The sequence below is a fragment of the Mustela nivalis genome, assembly GCF_964662115.1.
Source record: "Mustela nivalis genome assembly, chromosome: 8".
In the NCBI taxonomy this organism is placed as follows: Eukaryota; Metazoa; Chordata; class Mammalia; order Carnivora; family Mustelidae; genus Mustela; species Mustela nivalis.
The window spans coordinates 136,306,071-136,333,126 of NC_139027.1; the positions used below are offsets into that span (position 1 = coordinate 136,306,071).

A 27,056-nucleotide genomic window follows, 5' to 3' on the forward strand; every position below is an offset into this window, starting at 1 on the left:
AGACTGGTAACACCAAGCACCACATAGAACACATGTTTCCCTGAAAGTTCTAAATTACCTGCTCGCCGTGATCCTGCACCATCCTCGAAGGCCTTTGACAAAGCACAAAAGAAAAAAAATCCCTCACACAACTTAGACGGTGTTTGTTCCTGGGATTTGGATAGCTTTTAGCGAGTGACTGGTGTTTATAACCTTTTATGGAGGTCTTTCAAAGGAAACAAACACAGAGGAACGGCGGAACAGAAATAATGCACTGAGCCAGTTCTACATTTTCTGGAGGACACGACAGATGCTTGCACTTCTTCCTTGTGCGCTTAACGACAGCTGTGTGCCATGCACGACAATGGGTCAGTGTAAAGTATGGGTTGATTTCAGCATCACTGCTGCTATGAACACAAAACCAAGACAGCACAAAGACGATAATGTACCTTCCCATTCTGTCAAGAGTGGCGGGTGTAATTCCTGCAAGGACCAAGTAATGGGAGAACAGATGAACGTGGAACCTATAGGAAAAGCCATTGTCAATGCAAAGAAAATGGGGTAAGGCCCCACGCAGTCTTCTGAAGCCTTTGGCCTTCATTATGATGAATGAGATCATCTTACCCCAAACTAAGAGACGTTCGGTCCAGAAATGCTATGCCTGGGTAACCTGGATGTCCCCCTCCTGTGACCGTGGAGCTCGTATCGGTGAACAAGGCAGGCTGGGTGAGTGATAGCTGTGGCAGAATTTTCTCGTTCGCCACAGTTCACACACCTGACTTCACTGTCCTTTAAACCATAAAGTCACTTTTATGGAAGAGGGATTTCTAGTTGTCTCTTGTTTCAAGCTAGTAGTTTTGTTTCTTAGGACACTGGGGAGTGAGGAGATGGCAAAGACAGGCGTGCCCCACCCAAAGCCAAATGACCCTTTGGCTTTGCCCAGCTGTTGTGTTGGAATGTGGGCAAGACTTGCTGAACCTTCTGGTTGTTTAAAGGAAGCCAGAAATTTGAATTTCTTTCAGGGTGGAATCTCTCAATTTTTTAGTGTTGTCAAATCATTCAAAGATGTAAAAGACATTGAGAAGAACAGAACATAAGGGACAAAAAAACCAAATGTCTGCACAGCCCAGTTCACAGGCAGTTCATGTAGGAATGTGAACATCATAATACCCATAAAGGTGGAAAAACACCTTTTATTTAATAATAAAAAAGGAAAATCCCATCTTTCCTTTGGAGTTTTAACCAAAGGACATGATTCACTAATGTGTTCCCTATCTTCAACTCAAGGGAAAAGTTTTTAAATCCCTGGGTTTATTTTTTTCCACCATCAATAAAGGGCTAAAGGTGGTTTTGGTTGATGTCTTAGTTACTATGATGGATTAAAAGAGATTTCAATACATCACTCAAAAGGAAAGCAGTATGACTTTTCTTCAGTAGATGAAAAAACAGTAGAGGGCAGAGATTTTTTTTTTTTTTTTAATAGCGGTCAAGAAAACATCTAAACAAACTAAAATATCACCAGAGAGAGTTTGCCAATAAGTCAATAAAGTAAAAGGTTTATTAACCTCAAGATGGACTTGCTGTTGGGATCACAGGAAAACCATCTGCCATGCGCCATTTTTTTATTGACACTTGAGGGTAAACTAATAAAACTCTCCATTTCAATTAAATTTTGGAAACTCATGTTCCCTCTTTCTCAAATGCTACAAACAGGCATATAACTGCAATAGCCCCTTTTTTCTCAGGTCTCCTCTTGGCGTGGGAGGCTGGGCCAATGACACATTCTAGTATTTTCCTCACTATAGTCTTTGACACAGAAGTTCACAAGACGTGATGTTAACTAAAGGCGGAAAGTTAAAGCCCTTTTCATTTTTGCAAGCAAGCTTCTGGAGCCATTTTAAAATCAAATGTAGCTTTTTCTTTTTTTAAAAAAATGGACTCCATGCCTGGTATGGAGTCCAATGTGGGGCTTCAACTCATGACTCCAATCGGGATCAAGACCTGAGCTGAGATTACGAGTTGTACACTTAACCAACCAAGCCACCCAGGCATCCCTCAAAGGTGATTTTATGGATAAAAAAATTGAGGCACATTGGGGTGCTTGGGTGGCTCAGTGGTTAAAGCCTCTGCCTTTGGCTCAGGTCATGATCCCAGGGTCCTGGGATCGAGCCCCACATTGGGCTCTCTGCTCAGTGGGGAGTCTGCTTCCTCCTCTCTCTGCCTGCCTCTCTGCCTACTTGTGATCTCTGTCTGTCAAATAAATAAATAAAAATCTTAAAAAAAAAAAAGAATTGAGGCATGGAATGTCTGACTTGATCAGGGACAAGGAGCAAAACAAAATCAACTTCAGTTCTATGTCTGTGGTAGGCAGCCTCCTAAATGGACCCCAGTGACCTCTGCCTCCTTCTCTAGAGTAATCCACTTCCTTTGAACCTGGGCTGACTCCGGTGACATGGTGCTAATGAGTAGAATATGACAGTAGGGATGGGATATCACTTCTGTGTGGGTTATATAAGACCGCAGCCGCCATCTTGCTTGCTCTCTTTCTCACTGGTCCCTTCTCTCTCTCTCTCTCTTTCCCCTTCTGGGGCTTCTTACATGCTTTCTCTAATAAAGCCAGCTGGAGAGGCTCTTGTGACAAAGAGCTGAGAGGGAGGACACCTGCCAACATCCTGGAACTGAGTCCAGAACTGAGGCCCTCATCCCATAGCCCTGGGGAGACTCAATCCAGCTCACCTGAGGTGGCTTAGAACTGGATGAAGTTGCATCACCAGCCCACACCTTGGTTGCAGCCTCCTGAGAGATCCCAAGCCAGAGATGCCCAGCTAAGTAAGTGAGGAATATCTAACCAACAGAAACTAGAGGTGATGTCTGCATGTTATTTTCAGTTGCCAAGTTTTGGGGGGAAATTTGTTATGTAGCAATAGATAACTAACACAGCATCCCAGGACTGTTGAGGCTTACGCCTCTGTTCTTTGTCCAGTTGTCTGTCTTTACATTCTTTGTATATATTTTTCCAATGACTTTGTCCCCCTCCTTTAAAAAAAAAAAAAAGATTTATTTAGGGCAGCTGCATGGCTCAGCCTGTTAAGCGTTTGCATTTGGCTCAGGTCATGATCCCAGGATTCTGGGATCAAGCCCCACATTGGGTTCCCTGCTCGGCGGGGAGCCTGCTTCTCCCTGTACTCCTCCCCTCTCTTCATGATCTCTCTCTCACCCTCTCAAATAAATAAATGAAATATTTTAAAGAAATAAAAATAAAAAAGATTTATTTATCCATTTTGAGAGAGAGAGCATGGCAGGGAGTGGTAGAGGGAGAGGGAGAGAGAGGAACTCAAGCAGACTCCTTGCTGAGTGTGGAGCCTGAGTCAGAGCTCAATCGCATGACCCTGAGATCATAATCTGAGCCAAAATCTAGAGCCAGACACTTAACTGGCTGAGCCACCCAGGCGCCCCTGTCCACATCCTATTAACAATCACTACCAGGACACTGTACTAGGTCATGTCCAGGATGCAAAGATGAGAGTGGCAGAATCCTTATTCTCACAGAATTTTGCTTCAGTAAAGGCACTGAATTTTTAAGTGGCCATCTTGGGTAGAAGATGAAAAGATTTCTGTAAAGACCAGTAAAGACCAAATTCTTTGTTGGGAAAAAAGAACATCAGAATGATTACGTTATTGGACTATTTTAAGAGAGGAGACACGTCTACAGACATGTTAACAGACATGTTACAGAAGTAGTGCTTTGTGCGTGCCAAGCACTATGCTAAGCACTTTGTAGATATTAATTCCTTTAATCCTCGCAACTTCCTGATGAAAACTGTAGCATCTATTTTATATACAAGCAATCTGAGGTAGAGATTTTAACAGGGTCACACTGGCAGAAATTGGCAGAAATAAAAGATTTACATCTGGGGTGTTTGGATTCTGGAATCTCTATTTTAACTAGTCTCCTGTTTGTAGGAAAACGAATAATGGGATAATATATGTTAAGTGCTTAGCACAGTACCTGATGTGTGTTAAGTGCTCAGTCTGTGGTTCATAAGATGATAGTGATGGTAATGGTGGTAGAAATGATTATTATAAAAGGTAACGATTATTATTAAAATAATTATAAAATATCTTAGGATATTTTATAATATCCTCCATTATACCTCCATTGTTGAATTGGCTGGTAGTGGTGGATCCTTTATAAAACAAAAATCCTGTGATGCTTTGAGGAGAGCTGACCCAAAGCACTCAAACCCTATCCATCAGGCTTGAAAAGGCTAATATTTTTTAAATGCCTGGGCCTGGATGTATTTAATTAATACCGTAATAAATAATTATTAATTATGTTAATACCTTAATCAATAATTAAGAAAATTATTAGGAAATTTTCTATCACAAGTGATCTGAAACAAATACAAACAAAACAAAAACAAACAGCAGCCAAAAATTTTGTCTCTCACTGATTTAAGCTAAAAAAAAAAAAAAAAAGAGATTTATTGGTGCATAATAACGCTCAGAGGGAGGATGGGCTTCAGGCGGGGTGGATTCAGGGTTCATACAGGGTCCTCAGGATTTATTCCTGATGCCCTTTATTCTGAGAATACAGGCAATAGCATCCAGCCCCTCACATGTCCCCAGACGGATGGCTTTGGTGGTCTGCCTTCCTCCATCTCTAGGTTGAAGCCACCTGCGGAGATGACTGCCTCCTTGGAAGCGCTCAAAGGAAACGGAGGTTCCTTTTGATTGGACTGGCTTAGGTCATGTGCTCAGCACTGACCAATAGCAGGGCTGTACGGTGGTTTCATTCACTAGCTTGGGTCCTGCGCTCTGACCTCAGGTGCGGGTAGAGTCACACGCAGACTCACAAGCTGAGAGCAGGGAGGGGGATACAAAGGAGTGGGAATTGGTATCAGGGAGGCACATGGTGAATGCTCACTAGAAAGTGAGAAAGCCTCCAAATATCTACATACTTGATAGCTAGTGCCTTTTAGGTAGAGTGAATGTAGGAGCTTTGCATCATTTTGATCCTTGCTTTTGTTCTGGGTATTTCCTTTTTGATCATTCCTCTTAGCAGTCGGCTTTCTCATAGGACTCTTCATGTATAATAAGTTGCTTTATGTACGTACATATATGTATTTATTTTTGCAGTAAGTTATTTTAGCAAGTCCTTTTTTGTATACCTGCAAGGTAAGAATTGATTGGGGGTGTGCCTACTGCAGACAGATAGAGACTTTATAATTATCCCTTAGTTTTCTTGTTTAACCATTTAAAGTATCTTACATCTCTCTCTCCTCCTATATTTATATGTCATTTGAAACAAGAGGAAAATGAGATGAATTCTTGGCTTACAGAGGAAGTGAATACCTAACAAAATTACATCAGCGTGGAAACCAGTTCAATGAACAAACACACTGTCCCTTTGCACGACACAATTCATAGTTGAGTCCTTTATAAGATTGACATATCTTGGACATCGTATAAGGGATTCAGTTATCAGTTATATCTTGTACTGATATCTATGGCTGTGTAACAGCTTATCCCCAAAGTTAGCCACTGGAAACTACAGACATATATTATCTCACACTTTCTGTAAGTCCAAAATCTGGGCTGGGAGGCCTCTGGACCAGGGTCTCCCAAGACTATAAGGGTCATCAGCCAGGAATATGGCCATCACAGGGCTCAGCTGGGGGAGGACCTGCTTCCAAGATCACTTAGGTGGCCATTGTCAGGCCTCAGAAGATATGCACCCATGTTTTACTCACATGGACCCCTCCATGCGTGTGCCTCCCAACATGGCACCCGGCTTCCTCCAGAGAAAGAGGAATGCAGGAAAGAGGGAGAGAGAGCCTCCAATACAGAAGCCATAGGTTTTTTGTAATCTAGTTTCAGAAATGACATTCTATCACTTTTGTCATGTTCTTTTCATTAGAAGCAGGTCAGTAAATCCAGTTCATACTCAAGGGGTGGGGATTACCCATGGGAAGCAATATTGGAAAACCAAGAGACAGGCTCATTGGGAGTCCCTCTGAGGATGCTGCCCATTCACCTCTCTAAGAGGGTTGTGTTATAGGACAACTGGATCTCTAAGGCAACCAAAGACACTGGCCTGCAAGGTAAGCGTTTCTACCAAATTCCTGTGTTGACCATATGAGCCTTTATTTTTCAAAATCAGATTGGCTTTTTTTTTTTCCTGTCTAGCCACCCAGATTGACCCTGTTTGAGTAAAAAAAAAGAAATACTAGCTTAATTATTGATTCATCTGAAAAGACCTTAATATTTGGTGATTTCTGATTTTACTTTGGGAGTAGAAAAATAGAAAAAAAAACCCCACAGAACTGTGGAATCACCTACTGAAGAAATGACTTTCAATTTCACAGGATCCACTTTATGACTTTGTACAAATAAATCATCTTGAAGAGAAATTGAAAGGAGGCAAGTTGGCAGTGTCTGAATGAATTAACAAAGGCTACACAACATAAGAAAACACTGTTGTGTTAAGTTTTATAGAAAGTGGGGTTATAGAGATGAAAAATGCTGTATAAATGGGTTGGCACATGGCAACTCTACCAGTTTTCACTTTGGCATGTTAACATGGTTTTGATTCTATTCGAAGTTTGCCTTTTCTAGGAAAGGAAGGAGTAACATCAGCTAGAAAGTTATTCATTCTTCTTTATGCTTAGGAATCAAAGGAAATGTATTTGTTCTAAAGATGTGTGTATGTGTGTGTGTGTGTGTGTGTGCACGTGCATGTGGGAACTTTCCTTTTGACTGGGGTTGCTTATAAGGCTCATGGAAATAATGGAATTAAATTTCTTCTTTTTCTTTTGCTACAAACCTTTATAAAGGTTGCTATAAATGTCATAGCTACTTTGTTTCCTGAAAAGTAATTTTCCTGTCAGTCTGATCTGTTCCTTTGAGATACCATATTATTAGTCTATGATGATTTCTTTAAAGTGCATCAAAGTATATGCTTTGGTGTATTTTTATCATTTCACAACCTTCCAGTGAAATCTTCGTGGCTCCAAGGCTTGTTTCTAAGTCACTAATTATTCATAAAGGGTGGTAAGATTGCTTTATTTTATCCTTCTAATGAAATGCATTAAAGTTTAAGGAAAACCCTTAGCAGAGCTTAAAATGCCAAAAAGGGCTTAGGAAATGAAAAGTCATTCCCAGTTAAAATGTGAACTAAAAACAAAAAGATAGGGTGAGACATGTAGGGAAGTAGAGAGAGGAAGGAAGAGTCTTCAACTGAGTGTTTACGGTTTCCATGTGATCAGTGTTCACAAAGTACATTCAAAAACAATCCCAGAAAAGGACAGAAAGACCAGGAAGGTGACAGTAATCGCCATGCTTCTCCAAAGCATTGAAACCTGTACCTTCTTTAGAATATCTCTGACACTAGGAAGAATGTTCCCTAAGAAGGAGAGAAGATCATGAGGCAGAAGGAATCTTGTGTTTTTCATTGTTCATCAAGAAATCATTGGCTCAAACTCACAAAATGCGGTCATATTTTATTATATTTTCTGGTTATCCAAGACTTAGCTCTAACAGAATCTTTTAAACAACACATTTAAACAGAATGTGAACACCTTGTATTACATAGCATAAGGTGATTGATTTACAGTCCGTAAGAAAAAACAATTTTCCTCTTCTGTGAGACATATTGATTTAAGACAAAAAGCAGTAACTGATCGCATCTTTGGAGGGCAAAGGTGAGCTGATGAGAGAGGAAACTGGAAAAGAGAGAGAAGAAAAAATAGATGAAAAACGATCTACACATAAACATCTATTTCTGATGTTTAATTTATTATTTCAAAGGTGTATTTTCCCCAAATGGTTTTCTTCAAGGAATGGAATTCATTCACATTCACACACACACACACACACAAACACACACACACACGCACACACATACACACACACGCACCAAAGAATCTGTACGTCTGCTGTTTGGCCGAACCCATCTGCAAAATAAACAAGAAACAGAGAGTTATTGACAGCTAAGATGAGTCAGGAATTCTAGACACACAGGTACCATCCTCTTTCCAGATATTTACATGGAATTTTCTTTAGCGCTCCAAACCTTGAAAGGGTTTTAAGATGCTTCAGAGTTATTACTTATCTAATTGGATACTTAGGAATGCAATGACTTCTTGAAGAAAACCTTAATTCAGAGAAAACTGTTATTTGTAATTATAATGAGTAGATTTCTCTGTCTCTTTTTGGATTTGATAATGAGCTTGTGGGCTTGGTTCCACATTGTCTTCATCTTCGTCTGCCTTTTAAGTCTCCTTCATTGTCTGCTATTTATTTTACTAAAGGTGATCGCTGCTTTATTAATCACTGCTTGATTAACCATAGCAGGATTTGAAATGAGCTTATATGGACTCTGAAAACAAATGCAGGTAGTGGCCCAGGCTCGGATCTCTTGAGTTTTTCCTTTTGCCCTTGACTTCCTCGAGAACTTCCATGTGCCCTTGACATGCTCCGTGTGCCCTTGAAAACGATGTGTGTTCTTCTGGTCTTGGGTGGAGTGTCAATAATGTTGATGAGAGCAAGTTGGTTGATAATTAACTCAAGTTGTGTATATCCATATTGATCTTCTGTCTACTTAACCCATCAATTTTGGGGAGAGGGATATTGAAATCTCTCACTACAATTATGGGTTCGTCTGTTTCTCCTGTGAGTTCTATCAGTTTGGCTGCATATATTTGGAAACTCTGTTGCTAGATGCATAAATATTTAGAATGCTTGTGTTGAAGGACAGCTCCCCGTACAGAGCCAAATTCCAGGTATTGATTGGGAAGATAACCACACGAATCATATACAAAGAGTGATATGAGGAAAGAAATAAGGGCTTGAATCCTCATGCCATTGGTGGCATCAAAAGTGCAAAGTGGTGTGGAGCAGGTGGTGGCGAGGGAGGTAGCAGTCTGGGGACTGCAAATATGACCCAGAATGCCCTGTTTATTGTGGAAATAGCATCTGATTCAGCAGTTGAAAGATGGTGAGCAAGGCTGGACATCTTTTATTTTTTTTAAGATTTTATTTATTTATTTGACAGACAGAGATCACAAGTAGGCAGAGAAGCAGGCAGAGAGGGAGGAGGAAGCAGGCTCCGCATTGAGCAGAGAGCCCGATGCAGGGCTCGATCCCAGGACCCCAGGATCATGACCTGAGCCGAAGGCAGAGGCCCCAACCCGCTGAGCCACCCAGGTGCCCCAAGGCTGGACATCTTTGTGGGATAATATATCTTAGTCTTTTTGTTCTCCAAGTTCCCCGAACAAATGTATATTAATCTGGTCTGCTGTCCTCAGGGAGATTCCAGGTCAGTAGAGATGGGGGGTGGGGGAGGAATAGATGTCATTGGAACATTCCCACCCATCATATAGGACAACTTTGGAAAAAGCCACTGTTCAACAAGAACATGTAGCTGAAGGTCCTTCTCTCATCTGCCAGTTTACAAAAGAATACTTAAGAATGAGCTCTTCAAGTTGCGATCTAGAGGAGGAGCTCTCTCTGTCAACTCAGGCTACCTTAGTGAAATACCCCAGTCTGGCTGACCTAACAACAGAAATTTATTTTCTCACAATTCCAGAGGCTGGCAGTCCAAGGTCAGGGTGCCAGTGTGGTTGGTTTCTGATGAGAGCGCTCTCCCTGACTTGTGGATGGCCACCTTCTTGTTGTGTCTTCCCATGGTCGGGAGAGAAAAAGAGCAAGCCCTCTGGTGTCTCTTCTGATAAGGACATTAGTCTTATCCTGAGGGCCCCATCCCCATGACGTCACCTAACCTCAGTCACCTCCCCTAAAGTCTCGCCTCCTAATACCATCGCACTGGAGGTCAAGGGCTTCTACACACAAGAACTTTGGGAAGACGCAGACGTCCAGTCCACAGTGGAAAGTGTTAGTGAAAATGAACTGGAGGAGGGAAGCGGCGGTTTTCTGTGCTTCTCTTGCTCCCTCTCATCCCTATTCTCTGACTCTTCCTGACCAGACACTTGCACATCGGCGCCGCACACCCGGCAGCCACACCATGCCAAGACGGCAGCCTCCCTCTCCGTTCCACCTTCTCTTTCCACCTGCGCTCCTGCCTCCGCCACCGACCTCAGAGGAGGAAACGCACGACCTTCCGACATGTAGAGAGTGGGCTTGGGTAGAGTGACAGCCCTGCACATCGTCAGAAGTTCCGCATGTTTTTATTTTTCTACATCTTCTTGATTCTTCATCTCCATAATGCTCAGTGAAACCAAAACATAAGCAGACAGATGGCCTGAGTGGGCGAGTATTTCAGCGTAATGCCCAAACACTTGCCACCAGTCCCAACTCTTCTCCTCGCTCTCAGCTTCATTTAGTGGCATCGGAGTGACCTCGCTCCCTGGCTGGTAAGCACAAGGGTATCTTTCTGGGATGTTTTTGAAAGATTAAGGTCTGTGAAGAGGAGTTCAGAATCAAAGGATCTTTTCCAGAAGAACCTCGCCCAGTTAAGATCTTTGGATTAACCCCTGCAAGATAACACTACAACTAGTAACAGCCACCACTGAAGGCACCGTGCTGAATACTTTCCAAAGATTTCATGCGCACTGCCACTCTGATCAGTAGATACGCCTAGGCTTGTTTTAGAGATAAGAGAAACTTATAACCAGCTAATGTTTTTATTTATGTATTCCCTCCCCTTTCCCTCAAATATTTATGAAGTATCTATTATCCTGAAGGCATATCATGACGACTTGTTACCACCTTTCAAGACCCTTTTAGCCTGAAATGGGAGAAAGTGACAACAACTCACATTTATTGAGTTCATTTATTGAGTCCTTACCATGTCTGGGACACTGTATTTTCAATCTGTAGTTATTTAATGTTTCTGCAGTCCTGATGGCGGTTCTGTTTCTGCCCCATATTCTGCAAACAGAGAAGCTGGGGGCATACAGCGCTTAAGTGAAATGTCCCCACAGATCACATATTTTCCAAGTGGTAGGGCTCAAACTTAGACTCTGGGAGCCTGTCTTCAGTTCTCTAAATCCTGCATATCGAACCACCATCCTAGGCAGACCTATCTTACTTAAAATGTCTATGTGTATGTGCACACACACATGTACACACACACAATCTGTAACATGGACCAGCTCAGAATAAATACTATTCACTTTTTTCTCTCTGCAATGAGATGGTCAGCTTCTTTAGGGAAGAAGTCTCGCTTACATTTTGTCCCCAGGGCCCTCCTGCAGTGATTCAGGGCATGGTGGTGTTGACTTTGCTCCTCGAGAAACATTTGCAATGTCTGGAGACATTTTTGGTTTTTGCAGCTGGAGGGGAGGTAGGGTGGGTACTGCCGGCATTTACTGGGTAGAGGTCAGAGATGCTGCTAACATATAAGACAGCCCCTCACACCTCACAACAGAGAGTTACACAGCCCCGACTGTCAGGAGTGGTGAGGCCGAGGAACCCTGCCCTATTATAATGGTTAACACAGAGAGAGGGTGCCATATGGATTGTGGAATGAATTCCAAATCCTAGACCAAGAACCTCCACCAAATAACAATTCTCCAGAGATAAATTTCCGCTTACCTTTCAAAACCTAGTCAAAGCATCATCTCTTCCTGGAAGGCCCTCTGATAATCCTTGGGCAGTTTTGTTTGGTTTGGTTTTAGTTTTTTGATTCTAGTAAAAAATTGGCTTATCTTAGTAACTTTTTCTTCTACCCTTTGGCTCTTTAGCCCCGATCAGAGAATGCTGACAGTAACTTAAGGATGACACAATTAGGCCAAAATATGTTTCTTAAAAAGTTCTAGGGAATAGGGGCAGCTGGGTGGCTCAGTGGGTTAAAGCCTCTGCCTTGGGCTCAGGTCATAATCCCAGGGTCCTGCCCTGAGTTGGGCTCTCTGCTCAGCAGGGAGCCTGCTTCCTTCTTTCTCTCTGCCTGCCTCTCTGCCTACTTGTGATTTCTGTCAAATAAATAAATAAAATCTTAAAAAAAAAAGTTTTAGGGTATATTTTGAAGTTAAAAAAAAAAAAAAGCCTACGGATTTTCTGTGGCTCCGTAGGGGGTGGGGGTAGGATTTAAATGGTAAATTTCCAACCATAAAAAGTTATCTGTCTTTTAATAAAACGCAAACCATCTGTCCAGTTGCTGAATCTCTCGGGGCGGGGGAAGGTGTTCTATTTTTTTTCCTTCTCAGTAGGGCATTCTTATAATTTTTTTAAGTCGGTTTTACTTACCTACAGCAAAATTCACGCATCTAAAATGAGTCTACTTATTTCAACAAAAGCCTACAGTGGTGTACCAGGGCAAAACCACACACACAATTGGTTAACAGTGAACCTTTTACTTTTTACTCTGTATTTTTTTTTTTTTTAAAGATTTTATTTATTTATTTGACAGAGAGAAATCACAAGTAGATGGAGAGGCAGGCAGAGAGAGAGAGAGAGGGAAGCAGGCTCCCTGCTGAGCAGAGAGCCCGATGCGGGACTCGATCCCAGGACCCTGAGATCATGACCTGAGCCGAAGGCAGCGGCCCAACCCACTGAGCCACCCAGGCGCCCTTTACTCTGTATTTTAATTTTTTACAAGAAGCACATATTGCTCTGATCAGCATTTTCTGTCTGATCTGTTGAGGCATAATTTACAGACAGGCAAATGTACCCTTTGCAGTTCTCCGAGTTTCTACAAATGTACACAGTCATGTAATCACTGCCGCAATCATGAGGGAGAACGTTCTACCATTCCCGACGCTGCGCGGAAGCCCGTCTGCAGTCAGGCAGCCCACCGTCCCCCCCCCCAGGCCACCAGCACCAGCAGCTCCCAATGTGGTATCTGTCCCTGTACTTCAGCGGTTTCCAGAATGCTAGACCGATGGACTCATAGAGTAGTCTGTGGTATCTTGTAGCTGACTTCTTTCATTTCAGATGCTTTTGAAATGCATCCATCGAGGAATGCATCAGTAAGGCATTCATTTTGTTGTTTTTCATCCCATGCTGGGCAGGCCCACAGCTTCCTTAGGCATTTTCCAGCTGATGGATATTTGAGTGGTTGGATATTTGAGTTACTTGGGAGTAAAGTGGAAAGCTGCTCTAAACATTTGCATAGAGGGTTTCGTGTGGGCCTAAACTTTCATTTTTCCCGAGGAAATCCTAGAAGATGGATTGCTGGGTCCTATGGCAAGCGCTTGTTGATAAGATGCTTTCAAACTCTTCCCCGCAGCGCTGGTGCCGTTTTGCCTTCCCACTAGCGGTGCACCATGCTTGGCACCTGCTTGGCCTCCTAGATGCGTAATTGTCAGTGGTCTTTTTGAAGCCACTTTCATAGGTATGTAGAGGTCTACACACAGTGGCAACAGTGTGTAGTGTTGACGGAGGTGGCAACAGTGTTTTAATTTGCATTTCCCCATGACTAATGATGCTGAGCCTTTTTGTCGTGCTCGTTTGGCACCCATAGCTCTTCCTGCTGGGGGAGGTCACGGAAGGGTCCTGAGCTCCGCTGAGCCGACAGCCGCGTGGACGTTGGAGGCTCCTGGCCCCGTCCCTGTCCGTGGACTCTGCGCCCCGCCCAGTTCCCACCTCCGGAGGCATTTTCAAGGTCAGGACCCTGAGAGAGCTAGGTGGCCTTGAGCTCCTCTGGGGAGTGGCCAGGGATGGGCCACCTGAGGCCTTTCTGTAAACTCGAAGATTCTCGCGGGCGCTGCGGAGACCTCGCTCCCGGCCCTGGACCTCCGTGTCTGTAAGTTCCCTTGCTGGTCGCAGCTGCCCCCTGCCCTTTCGGAGTGGCCTGTCTCTGCCTTCCCTCCCTCCCCGACCTCCGTCCTCCTAGCTGGGGCTAGTGCACATCCTTCTCTTAATAGTCTTTCCAGGGCTCAGGTTTTTCCTTTTAATGACGTCCAAATTTTCAGTGTGCTAGGGTTTGTATTCGTTTGTGTCTTGTATAGGAAATTATTGCATCCAACAGGGTCACAGAGGTTTTTCTCCTGAGTTCTCCTCTAGAAGTTTTATAATTTTGGGTTTTACATTTGGACCCACAGTGCACTTTGAGTTTTGTCTGTGGAAGGAAGTGTAAGTCAAGGTCCCCTAGTTTTGGTACAGAGCAACCACTATTCCAACAGCATATACTGAAAAGACCGTTTTTCCTTTACTGAATTACCTTTGCATCACTGTTAGAAATTGACTGACCAATATGTATGTGGATTTATTTCGGTCTTCTCTAGTCTGGTAATAACAGCGTTGTAATAAAAATTTATCCATTTTCTTAAGCAAACACTTACATATACCAAACACGGTTTAATACATTTTACAAAGAATAACTCTTTCAGTACACATTGCAACCCTCATGGCAGGTGCTTTTATGAATTTTATTTTGTTGACCAGGAATCTAAGGCACAGAGAGGTTAAGTAGATATCCCAAGGTCACACAGCCAAGAACTGATGGAGCTTAGCTTGTATTCTCTTCTCTCATTGTGAGTCAACCCCTTAGGATAATTGTTGGTTTGGTTGTCTGAAGTCCTTACTAGGTGGCAAGCCTTTGAGGATATAGAATGTGTCTCTTAGCTTTGTGGCTGGGGCCCCTAGCAGATGCCACATCCAGAGAACATGTTCCATGAAGGCATATAATGAATGAATGAGTGAACAAATGCATAATGTGTGCATCCATTGGTGCCTTTTGAAGATTATGCTCTTTGGAACCATCACCACCATCAAACCCCAAGTAGAAGATCATCAACCACCGACCGCGTCAGCAAACTAGGTCACACAGAATGTGTAGGTTGTTACCATGAAAAACAGAGCAAGAAATAAACTTTTGTTGTCATCAGCAGTGGAAATTTGGAGACTCATTTGTTACCATGTCCTAACTCATACAATTCTGTCTCCACAATGGCTCCTTCTATTAAGAGAAGGATGTACACTAGCCCCAGCTGGGAGGTAAACGTGTTGCCTACCAATATTCTTTGTTGGCACACAGTGTTCGAGACTTTTATAGTCTGCCATGCGTCCTTTTATAGAATGTCCCAACCTTAGGGGCCACACCGGAGGGCTCAAACAGCCAGGTGACAATTGAGTGGGAATTAAGGGATGGAGGCATGAAGTTAGCTCCAAATGGTCAGAAATATCAAGGCAGGAGCAGGAGGTGGGGCTGGACTTGTTGGATCAAGTTGGTTTTCATCTGGGGAAGAACCAAGGCTTGAGAGCTGGTGAGGAAGATTAAGCTGTAGGTGACAAGGTGGTGTCAAGGAAACCCAAAAAATCCGATAGGCTCAAAGCAACTTTTCTTTTCTTTTTATGATGAAAACCTAAGAGCACATGCTTGTGGTTAAAACTGTCAACAGAAAAGGAGGGTAGAAATTAAAGCTAAAGTTATCCAGACTTTCCTGATGTTCCAAGGAGACTGGATACAATTTTGTTGTTGTTGTTTGACTTGGTGCTGGAGATTTTTCTAGACACATCTGGCTGTATATCATTTTGGTCCAAAGATCAGACGATGTTTATGGTTGTTCCGCTCACCCGAAGGAGTCATTTTCAAGGCCTCCCTGAATGTCTCATGTTCCAGAGAGCTCATGCCCCTATTTTATTTTGAATAACAAATGGCTCTTTGCTCAACTCAGCTACAGGGTAGAATCCCAGGGGGAGTTTTTTTCTGTTTGTAAACGATGGAGGTTCAGGCCCACCCCCCAGATAATCTGGTGAATTCAGCCTGACGTGTGGCCTGGACATTGGGGTGTCCCCACAGGACACGACTGTGCAGCCAAAGTATGCCTGCCTTTCCATCCCAGTTGAACTAGGGATAACTAGGACATACGAGGCTGGCTGCATTTCCTTCATTCCTGGCTGTCCGAGCTGCATCCGTGGATTATTTTGGGATGGATCTGGGAGGTGGCAGTCTCGTTGGCGTTCCCGGATACCGCCAGGTTTGAGATTCGCTGCTCATTGAAACTTGGGCACTCATGCTAGTGGCTCATGTGTATACTGGGCACTTGACATAATCACCCCAAAAGGAGATATTGAACCCCGTTTAGTTCTCATTCTCAGTATGAGTTCTCCATTGTAATTCATGGGTGCTGTACATGAGCCATTTAAAGTTCACTTTATTTTTTTTAATTTTTAAAGTATCTATTGATTTATTGTGTTCTGTTAGTCACCATACAATACATCATTAGTTGTTACTTTAAAAGGCAGAGCAGTGACTCTGAATCTCTACTTGCAGGAGAAAGGAAAAAAGTAATTTCGCTAATGTTCTATGATTGGTTACTTGTGACTCAAGAACTCACCTTGAGGGAGAGCCTCACTCACTTAGATAAAAGTGAACTTCATCTATTCTGAAAGGTTGTGGGAGATCAGTGCTTCTGACACGTGAATGTGCACTGAAAGCATGTAGGGATTTTTTTTAAAAAGTTATTTATTTATTTGAGAGAGAGTATGAGAGAGCGCACAAGCTGGGGGTAGAAGTAGAGGGAGAAGTTCACTCCCTGCTGAGCAGGGAACCCCATGCAGGACTTGATTCCAGAAGCCTGGGATCATAACCCGAGCTGATAGCAGAGCTGATAAATGCCTGACCCACCCACGCACCCTCATCTGGAGATTTTAAAAAATGAAATTTCTGATCCGGTTGTTCTGGGGTGGGGCCTGAGAATCTGCATTTCTAAGAAGCTCCCCCGGGGGATTCTGAACTTGGTCCTAGGATGATGTATTTTGTAGGGAGGTGTCAGATCACTCAAAATGTGGCTCTAATATGAGAAGAGCTTGAAGATCGTTATTTTATGCGACAATGGAGTGGAAATATGCAAATAATCTTTATTATTTTGCACCTGTGATTTAAAATGTTTATGTAGCTAACATAATAAATGGCTAGACATTGGACCATTTGACTATATACTTAAGTTGATATATTCCAATAGCAGAGTGCCCTTTTATTTATTTACTTCTCTTTCTTTCTTTCTTTTTTGTTTTTTAGATTTTATTTATTTATTTGAGAGAGAGAGAGAGCTCGCACAAATGCGGGAAGGGTTAGAGGGAAAGGGAGAAGCCGACTCCCTGCTGAGCAGGGAGCCCAATGCAGGACTCCATCCCAGGACCCTGAGATCATGACCTGAGCCCGAGTCAGTCGCTTAACCGACAGAGCCACCCAGGCGCTTCTATTTATTTACTTTTAAACTCTTTTCACTACGAATGGAGTTTGGCTTTAGTTGAGGTCTGGTCTTGTTATCTTCTGGCACATAGTATAGGGATCCTCAGTCCCTATACTATAGTTCACATCTATGTTCATCGTCTGTGAACATAGATGATTCTCAGTAAGCAGCGAACACACAGCAGAAAGATGTCGGAAGTCAGCGGTTGAGAGAGTCTGGGCTGAAGAATGGGGATAATGCTAATACCTTCCTCGTAAGATTGTCAGGAAGAATAAAATGCGGACATGTCTGTGCTCCACATACAGCACAGCGTCTCCGTAAAAGGCACTGGAGTTTTGTTACTGTCATTATTGTCAATCATTTAGGAGATGGGATTTGGATGCACAGTTGGACACTCTTAGAGCAAAATGGACTAAAATTGTTTTTCTTCATGAACAGATACGCAATTATAATTATACATAAATTCATACACGTGAACATGTCATCCGTACATATTTATGTTAGTTCAGTTTTTTCTTTCCCTTTGTTGCTCAAGTCCTCCAGACTCACATATCAGCACTACCCCACTCCTAGTTAACACAGGTCAATAATCAAATTTGTATGGTTTAAAATAAAACAGCTTATTGAAGTATAATTCACATACAATAAACTTGGACACACATAAAGTATAAAGTTTGATAAATTTTGGCATATACATACTTAGGAACCCATCACTACAATTAAGATAATGAATTAACCATCATTCCCCCAAATTTCCTCATACTTCTTTGTGACCAGTCCTTACTGACCCTCCATACACCCCTGGCTCATAACCAGCCACCACTGATCTATTTTCTGTCACTATAGAGCAGTTTGTATTCTTAAGAATGTTACACAAGTCAGCTCATACAGTGTATAACCATTTTGGTCTGTCTGCTTTTACTTAGCACAATTGTTTTGAGATCCATCCATATTATGATTGTTATTTGAGATTTTCTTTCTTTTCAAATATAGACATTTGGTGCTATACAGCTTCCTCTAGCAACATCTCACAAATATTTTTTGATGTGTTATTTTTTGTTTCATTTACACTTAGCTCAAAATACTTTCTAATTTTCCTTTTGGTTTTTTTTTTTGTTTGTTTGTTTAACCCTTGGGTTATATTGGGGGTGTATTTGAAGGTATTAAATTTCAAAATATTTGTGGATTTTCCAGAAATCTTTCTCTTAATTGATTTTTAAAAGAGATTTTATTTATTTATTTGACAGAGACACAGCAAGAGAGGGAACACAAGCAGGGGGAGTGGAAGAGGGAGAAGCAGGCTCCCCGCTGGGCAGGGAGCCCGATGCGGGGATCGATCCCAGGACACTGGGACCATGACCCAGCCGAAGGCAGATGCTTAATGACTCAGCCACCCAGGCACCCCTCTGTTAATTGATTTCTAATTTAATTCCCTTATGGCCAAAAAATATTTTATGTGAATTAAATCTTTCAAATTTGTAGATACTTATTTTGTAGCTGGGAATACAATTTATCTTAGTAAATGTTCAACGTGTACTCTGTTGTTGCATCAACATCAAATGGGTCAAGTTGGTTGATGGTGTTCAGATCTTTTATAGCCTTACTGGTTTCCTATCTACTTGTTCTATCAATTATTAAGAGAGGAGTATTGAGGTCTTTGAATATAATTCTGGATTTTTATTTCTTCTTGCAATTCTATTGATCATTGCTTTAGGTTTTTAGAAACTCTATGACAAGGTGCATACCTATTTTGGATTGTTCTGTCCTATTGATGAAATGACCCCTTTTTCGTTAGAGATGGACTCCTTCATACCTGGAAATATTCTTTACTGTGGAAGCCCCTTTTTCTTGTAATAACGGTATCATTTAAGCTTTCTTCTGGCTAGTGTTAGCATAGTGCATCTTTCCACTCTTTTATATTTATATTTCCATATCATTATATTTAGAGCTCATTCCTTGTAGACAGCAGATCCGTGAGTATCACTCTGATTTAAATCTATCATCTTGAGATTTGTTTTCCATTCCTCTCATCTTTTCTTTGTTGTTTTTTCTCTCATTATCCACCTTCTTTTGGATGAACTGAATATTCATATAGCTCCTTTTTTGTCATTTTTTTAGCTACCATAGTTATTTTGTTACTTAGTGGTTGCTTTTTGGATTAGAGCAAACAGCTTTAACTTTGTCACAACTCGCTTTCAAGTGGCGTAAGACCACTTTATACATAGGATGAGACGTTTACAACTGTCTACTTCCAGCTCCCCTCCTGCCAACAGTATGGTATTGTCATATATTTAAGATACAGGTATGTTATGAGTCCTATATATACAATAAATACTATATTGTTTTCCTTTTTGCTTAAACAATTATCTTTTTAAAATGCTTAAGTGAAAGACAAAAATCTCAGATATTTACCTATGTAGTTATCATTGCCAGTGATTTTACTTCCTTTGTATAGATAGAAATTTCCACCTGGCATCATTTTCCTTCTTCCTGAAAAGATGTCCTTTAATTTGCCTTGTAGTTGGGGTATGCTGGTGATGAATTCTTTCTGCTCTGGTATGTCTTTATTTCATCTTCATTTTTGAAAGATATCTTCAATGTGTTCAGCATTTTTTGAGCTCATTTCAAGTGCTTAACGTATATTAATTAATTTACTCTCAGCCAGTAATTTTTTTTAAGGAAGTTCCACACCCAATGCAGGGCTTGAACTGACAACCCTGAGATCAAGGCCTGAGCTGAGATGCACTTGGGCACTTAACCAACTGAGCTACTCAGGCACCCCTCACCCAGTACTTTTTGAGGGAAATAATATCATCCCTGTTTTACAGAAAGGAAACTATGTCAGAGGGCAATGAAAGTAGTTGTCCAAGGTCACACAGCCCATAAATGGGAGAGCTGGTTTTTTTTTTTAATATTTTATTTATTTATTTGACCGAGAGAGAAAGAGCAAGAGAGGGAATACAACCAGGGGGAGTGGGAGTGGGAGAAGCAGGCTTCCCGTCGAGCAGGGAGCCCGATGTGGGGCTCGATCCCAGGACTCTCAGATCATGACCTGAGCGGAAGGCAGATGCTTAAGGACTAAGCCACCCAAGCTCCCCAAGAGCTGGGTTTTGAAGCCAGTCTATCTGCAGATCTTGAAGCTGTAGCACTTAACACTTCGCAGCGTGAACTGCAACTTGCTGGATTTTGCTTGATGATGTATCTCAGATCTATTTTTACATTAGGACTTGGAGATGATCTCATTCTATATTTCAGCTCTATTGTCTGATGTACCCACATTCATTTCTCTAGTCTTCTAGTGACAGACACTGAGGTTGTGTCAGCGATCTTCTGTTACAAACAATTTTGCAGTGGACATCTTTGAATATATGCATGTTAGTGATCTTTGGGAACTTGCAGAAGTGTACCCAAAGATACATTCTTAGTGGTAGAATTTATTCATTCAAGAGTGTGTGCCTGTACATCTTTGACAGATGGTCCACCTCCACCTCTACCTATAAAAATGGAATTAATCTATAAATGTAAACTTTTACTAACAATGTGATAGCTGGAGTATGATTTCTAAAGGATGTGTTAAAAGATGCTGTGGACATGATTCACATGTGATTTCCAAAGGACAGATCATTGTTTTTCTTCGCCTCCCCGCCGCCTTCTCTTCACCCTCACATTTCCGTATGAAAAAAAAAAAAAAATCTAACAATTCTACTTCAGTTGAAAAATGCCAAATAAATGACTAGATTTTTCTTTTTAGAGACATTCTCTTAATTATCTGGATGTAGTCATTATATCAACTGGGAACCTGATTCAGGCTATTAGCTTCTCCAGAAATGTTCAATAATGGAGGAAACTAAGAACATTTCTAGTTTCTTTCTAGAGTACAGGGGTTTTAAGAGTCCCAGAAAAGTGACAACTTTCCATTTCTAGAGCATCTGATATACATCCCAAAGAAACCAAGACTGATCAGAGCTCAGGCCTCAAGATCAGATGTTTGGAATGGCAATAAGGAAGTCTTGTCTCAAAGCCCTGAGTCCCAGCTTTGTTCTCTTCTGACCTTTTCCTCTGGCCATCTTCTGTGCTTAGTAGATGAGGAGTAAACAGCATGCCTCTCTCCTACTCACACTTAGCAGATGGAGATACTCCTCTTTGTTTCTCTTCTTATCTAAGGCGTCATTAGGCATATTGTTTAGATTGTATTGCAAAAACTCATTTTCCCTTCCTTAAAAGAGTTGAGCATAGGGCCATTCATGTAAATCATAAAGCTACCTAACTTTAGACATTCCTGAATAGAAAATAGTAAACCTGGCCAATAATAATAACAACTGTGGAATTGAACACATTGGCTCAGAGGGGCACTCGGCAGGGATATCTGATAATTATAGTCAGAAAACAGCCCTTTGCCAACAGAATGTCTTTCTTAAAAGCCCAGCAGAAAATTCTGGGGGAAAATAAAAAAAGCATAATCTGTGAAATGCTGAATGCAAACTATACCACATGACCTAATTAAGCGGATGGCTATGAAGGCTATTTCCAAAATATTCAATAAAATGAACCTCATTATAGCAGTTTGGGGAAAGGGAGCCTGTTTGTTTTGGAGGTGCCAATTCCAGAGAGTACAATATTAAAAGAAGATAGATTTAAAAGCAAAAGAGGTTACCGGGAAGAGCCGATAAATGAAGTAGAAGCATATTTAGTGTTAAAGATCATTTTTTCCCACAGCGACAATATCTAGTACTGCAGACACACGTGAAATTGAATCTTTTTTTTTTTCCACAATGAAGACATTATGTTTAGATCCACGTTATCCATCTAATATCCTTGATGTGAGTCTCAGTAATATTGAAGCCTCGCTATTTAGTAGCCCGAGAGTTTCAGCCTGGGTATGTGACCTTGTTCCTGGGTTGGGGAATGTGGAGGTACTTCTGAGCCATGTTAATGAACAAAGTAGATGATGGCTCTGTTGCTTCCAGTCAGTCAGTCAGTCAGTCAGTTCATCCTTCTGTCTGTCTGTCCATCTATCCATCCATCCACTCACCTCTCCATGTTTGCATTCAAATGTCTATTGAATGTCTGCTATGTCTCTGGTGCTATTTTAGGTGCTGGACAAAAAAGCAGGGAATAAAATTTACAAGGTCCTGTTCACATAGTGCTAACATATTAGTGGAGGTTGGGATGGAGAGAGATAATGAGCAAACATAAGTAAATACATGATATATCATGTAAGAATAAATCATAAGAAGGAACATAAAACCTGCTAAAGCAATAAAGCCTTACGGAAGAGTGTGTGCATGCGTGTGCATGTGCGTGTGTGTGTATGCTTTCTCAACAGAAACCAGAATGAAGTTAGGAAGAAGAACTTGAGGTTACCTGGGTGGGAGTTGGGAAATGGTGCAAAGGCACTGAGGTACAAGTGGGTTTGAGAGGTCCAGGAATATCAAGGAGCACAATTTGACTAAAGCAGAGTTTTCAAGAAGGAAAGCCATAGGAGTTAAGATCAGAGAGAGATCTTGTGGCAACACCATAAACTCAGGGCCTTTAGGCAATGGATTTTGGTCTTTGAGGGTTGGGAAGCCAATAGAGAATTTTGTGGTTTTAGTCACTTGATCTGATTTATGTTTTTAAAGTACCCCTTCTGGTACTTTTTGAAGTGATGGTAGTATTCTGTACCTTGATTGGCATGGTAGTTACATGACTCTATGATCCATGGTGTAAATTCTATCTCAGGATGCCTGACTTTAAAAATACTCCCTATAAGTGCTGTGTCGACTACAGAGGGGTCAGAGTGGAGACAGAAGGACTAATCAGGAGTTTGATATAAAAATTCAGGTGAAATCCAGTATTGGTTTGAACTGGGTCGGTAGCAGAGACTTGGTCGAGAAACAGTTGGCTTCATAGAAAAGTTTTAAATGGAGCTTTTGAGATTTTATAATGATATATAAATCTTCCCCTTGGAGGGCTTATATATCTCCACTCTTCCAAATCTCAGCTAATGCCACCTCTACAGACCCACTTACTCTGGCTAGACCTGGTTGGTATCTTTGACGCCATCCTCGTCATCTGTCTCCGTTGTGTAATCCATCACTGAATTCTGTTGGCTCTTCCAAAATGCACCTTCCAGAATTCGTCATTCTTATCCATTGTAACTACCTGGTCCAAATTCCATCATGGCTTGCCACAGCAACTGCAGTAGCCTGCTACATTTTCTCTGCATTTTATTCCTACCCCCCCACCACCCCCACTGAAATCCGTTCTCTCTATGGAAGTTGAAGTAATTATTTTGCAATCTTTACTTAACAAGTATTTATTGACTACCCACCACTTGCCTGGCTGATTTAGAACCTGGAGATCTGTCAGGGACCAAAACAGAGCAAAGTCTTTACATGGGCCTGTTTAAGTGTGTCTCTGAATTAACCGAACTAAGTAAACTCTGATCTGAAGACTATAGCTAAACAACAACAACAACAACTGGCTTTAAAAATATTCTGGCCAAGAAACCATGGATCAAGGAGAATATTAACACAAAACATAAAAGTATTTAAAGAGTAAAAATAGGTATGCATCATTGATGGATGGGGCTGAGAATTAAGTTTCATGACTTACTAAGTATAGTCAGTAGTACCCTTCTTATCTTTGGAACTGTTTCACACATGACAGGCATTCAAACAAATAGTAAAATAAATCAAACTTAGAATGAGACCTTGGGATTTCTCTATGACAAAGCATGAAACCAAGAGTTTCAAAAAGATGACAGGAGATTCATTCACACTTGTTTTTTTCCTTTTTAACCAAAAAATATTTACACTTCATCTCATCTCTTTATAATTTGTGTGTGTGTTTTATCAAGTATGTAAAACATTAGTGTCCTAAAGCATGTATATAATTTATAGATGAAAAGTAGCCTCATATTGGGTGTGTGTCAAAAATTTTCTTATTGGTGGATATACAATAAAAATGCTTCTAGATGACTAATTTGAAGCCCCGTTGCTACGTCAATGTGAGGCCACTTTCCCGAGTGTTTACATTCTAAAATAAACCAGATCTATTTCCTGTCCCTTTGAGTTCTTACATTTATAAGTCATCCAGTGCCTGTACTAGAATACTGGGAGGACACAGCCTGTCCATGGGTGTTGGGAATTCAGGAGAACCCGCCAAGGTACTCGTCAGCACCTGCAGGTTCTAAATCATTCCAAATGCCAACGGAGTTTAAATTCCCTCAGTGAAATGCAGCAACTTGCCTCTCAGACCTATGCTATAATTAGCAGATTTCTTAATTGCAGAGAGCATGTAGCATTTCATGCTGGGGGAGGGGCGGTGAAAATGCTCCTGCCATTGAGGACACTGGGGGAGCAGATGATCTCAAGTCATTGAGAATGGCAGGCTCGCTCTGAAGGCAGCACAGACACTTGCTGACCAAGAGGAGGTTCGTTGGAAGGTACCCCTACTAATTCTTAGCTAGGAAAAAAAAAAAAAGAGGACTTCATATATTCTTACACATGGTGATCTCTCTGGTGTTAAAAATCAGGTGTGTTGGCAAAGTAAGGTTTTGCTTTGTTTGGTGGGAGAGCTGAGTTCATTCCCCCACCACCCCCATATCTGTTGGAGCTCAAAGGATACCATCTGTCAAGTGTTTCCTAGGAGCCAAAGCCATGCTGAACGCTTTCCATGTCAGTACCTTTCTTCTTATGAGGGAGGCTCTTCTCTGGTCTGCCCTTGCTAGGTGAGGAATGTAAAATTCAGAGAGATTTTGTTGGTTGTGAGTGACGACATCAGGGCAAAGCCAAATGTGAACTCTAGAGCCTTTGTGTTTAGTGGGGGCTGTGTTGTCACTATATTGCTTTGGTTATCTGTATGCAAGATTAGGGACAGAGCTATTTTTCAAGACTAGACTGGGCCCTTTTGAGAGGTTGTGGCGAGGAAGAGGGGAAGGAGATGTGAGGTGGCTGGCCCTGGGGTTGAGGGGAAGGTGGTAGTGGGGAGAAAAGAGAGGTCCTATTAGAAGTCCAGTAAGTACTGGGTGAAGTAACTCCTCTTCCTCGTGTCCCTGTGACACCTTCATTAAAATACACATCTCTCATTAAACCCCTGTGAGTTGTTTCCCTTTGCGGAGATGTGTGTTTAAATCTTGAGCTATGCTCCTAACTGGAGTTGGGACAGAAATGTAAATTACCTGAGTCTGCTGGATCCTACTTATGCTGTTTCAGGATGGGGGTCTCTAAAGTTTGGGGATTGGCTTGTTTCGGGGTACAGGGTAGCTATAGCTAAGACTAACGAAGACTATAGCTAAGACTTTTTGTTGGACAGAAAAGAGGGAATCCTTGAGATGATTTGTTTCTTGTAAAATCAAGGCTAAAGGTAAAACTTGTTTCTGTAACTTGGTCGAGGTTCTTTTCCTTCATGAATTTCCATTGACCATCTGTAGGATTTATGGTTTTTGGAGGACGGGCAGTCTTGCAGTAGGAGGAAACTCATTAGGGCTATCACTCTCATGGTTTAGAACTCCATGAATTTGAGGCACATAAATCTGGAAAATGGCCCCAGTGAGTATCCAGTGCGCTGATAAATACACACAATCCTGTGAGCCAAGATTTGTAACCTAGGAATCTCCTTCCCTGTGTGGGAGACTAGGCTATACATCTCCCTTATAGTCTCCAGAGCTGCGGGAACAAGGTTATCAGTTCATTAATTCATTTACACCCCCACCCCCTGCCTTCTCTCCAGCTTCCTCACTAGTCTTGTAATCTCAGCTGCTGATGTCATGAGCTAATTCTCAGAGCAGGATCGAAAGAATTGGTATGTAATGAATGAGCATGGTCTTGGTCTTGGCCAGCGTGCTTCTAAATAAGAAGTAGTGTCCATCCATTTGGGGTGTCCAGAGTTTCATCTCTCAAGAACAGCCTTTATGCCAGGGTGCCTAGCTCTGCTGACAGCTTGAGAATGCTGAATTAGAGTGTGTGCTCTGCAGATACCAGAGAAAGAAACAGAAAAAGAAACACAATTATATTCCATCCTCTAACTTTGGCCGGCCTTGAAGAAATTTAACTGCTTACTCCCAAGATTGGATATTTGATATAGTAACATTTTCAGCCTTGCCAACGATTTTTTTTTTTAATTTTCTGCCAAAGTCTCCCATTTATGTCAAGAACCCTGAAAAGTTTGAGATTTAATTCTACTTATGAGCTAACAACTGAGTCTGCCACAGTTTCTTAGATGCTGCTGGAAAACACAAGACTGCTGGGTCAGAGACAAAGGACTGCTGTTACTCACAGCGTGACAGGCAGTTTGAGCCTCATGCTCACATCACCTCCCTTTCCCTAGATTCCATGGCTGGGAAGCAGGCCAGGTGGATGCTGCAACATAGTCGAGGAACCCCCAGCTTAGGGAACCCCAGTCTTTCATGACGGGGTTGCTAGCAAATCTATCCAAATTTTGCTTGGAAGAAGAAATTATCTTACTATACCAGCCAGGAAACAAATCTACCCTCAGGCTATTATGCCTGTTTCTAAGCCCTTTGCCACATAAACATTCTTAAAAAGATGGTCTGGAACAAAAGCTTCCACAAGATGTGCAGAAACGCAAGAAACCCATCAGTTTCAAGAAAGAAGTCAGTAAGACTCATTTACTCAGATTACAACTCATACCTCTACTTCCAATGTGAAACACCAACAGTTATTTTTGGAGAAAAGCAAATTTAAAAACCTTGTCATTGGCTCAAATATTAAGACAAACAATGAACACCAGCGTAAAATTTTGCCCAAAGAGTACAATCTGGGATAATATCCTGTCATTATATTTAACATCCCTTCAATTAAAGTGCCAATTAAAATATGATTTATTTCAAGTAAGCATTTTATTTATCTTTAATTGCAGTATGCTCTGTCAGTCACTGTATTTATATCGGAAATGAAATCATTAAGGGATTGTCTTATATGTTGTTAAAGAAGGCAGCTCACAGTTTTCTCTAATTTTCGAGGAGCTGGGAGA

The 27,056-nt window shown here is 41.6% G+C and overlaps 1 protein-coding gene across 1 annotated transcript in view; it reads left to right on the top strand.

The window, feature by feature from the left end:
* The first annotated feature begins 2,600 nt into the window (after positions 1–2,600).
* Positions 2,601–27,056, top strand: part of DOK5 (docking protein 5) — a 349,205-nt gene continuing 324,749 nt past the window's right edge. The window contains exon 1 of the mRNA XM_082745606.1: positions 2,601–2,808. Within this exon, the coding sequence (XP_082601732.1) occupies positions 2,736–2,808 (73 nt within the window). The 5' untranslated portion in view covers positions 2,601–2,735. The remainder of the gene's footprint in view (positions 2,809–27,056) is intronic.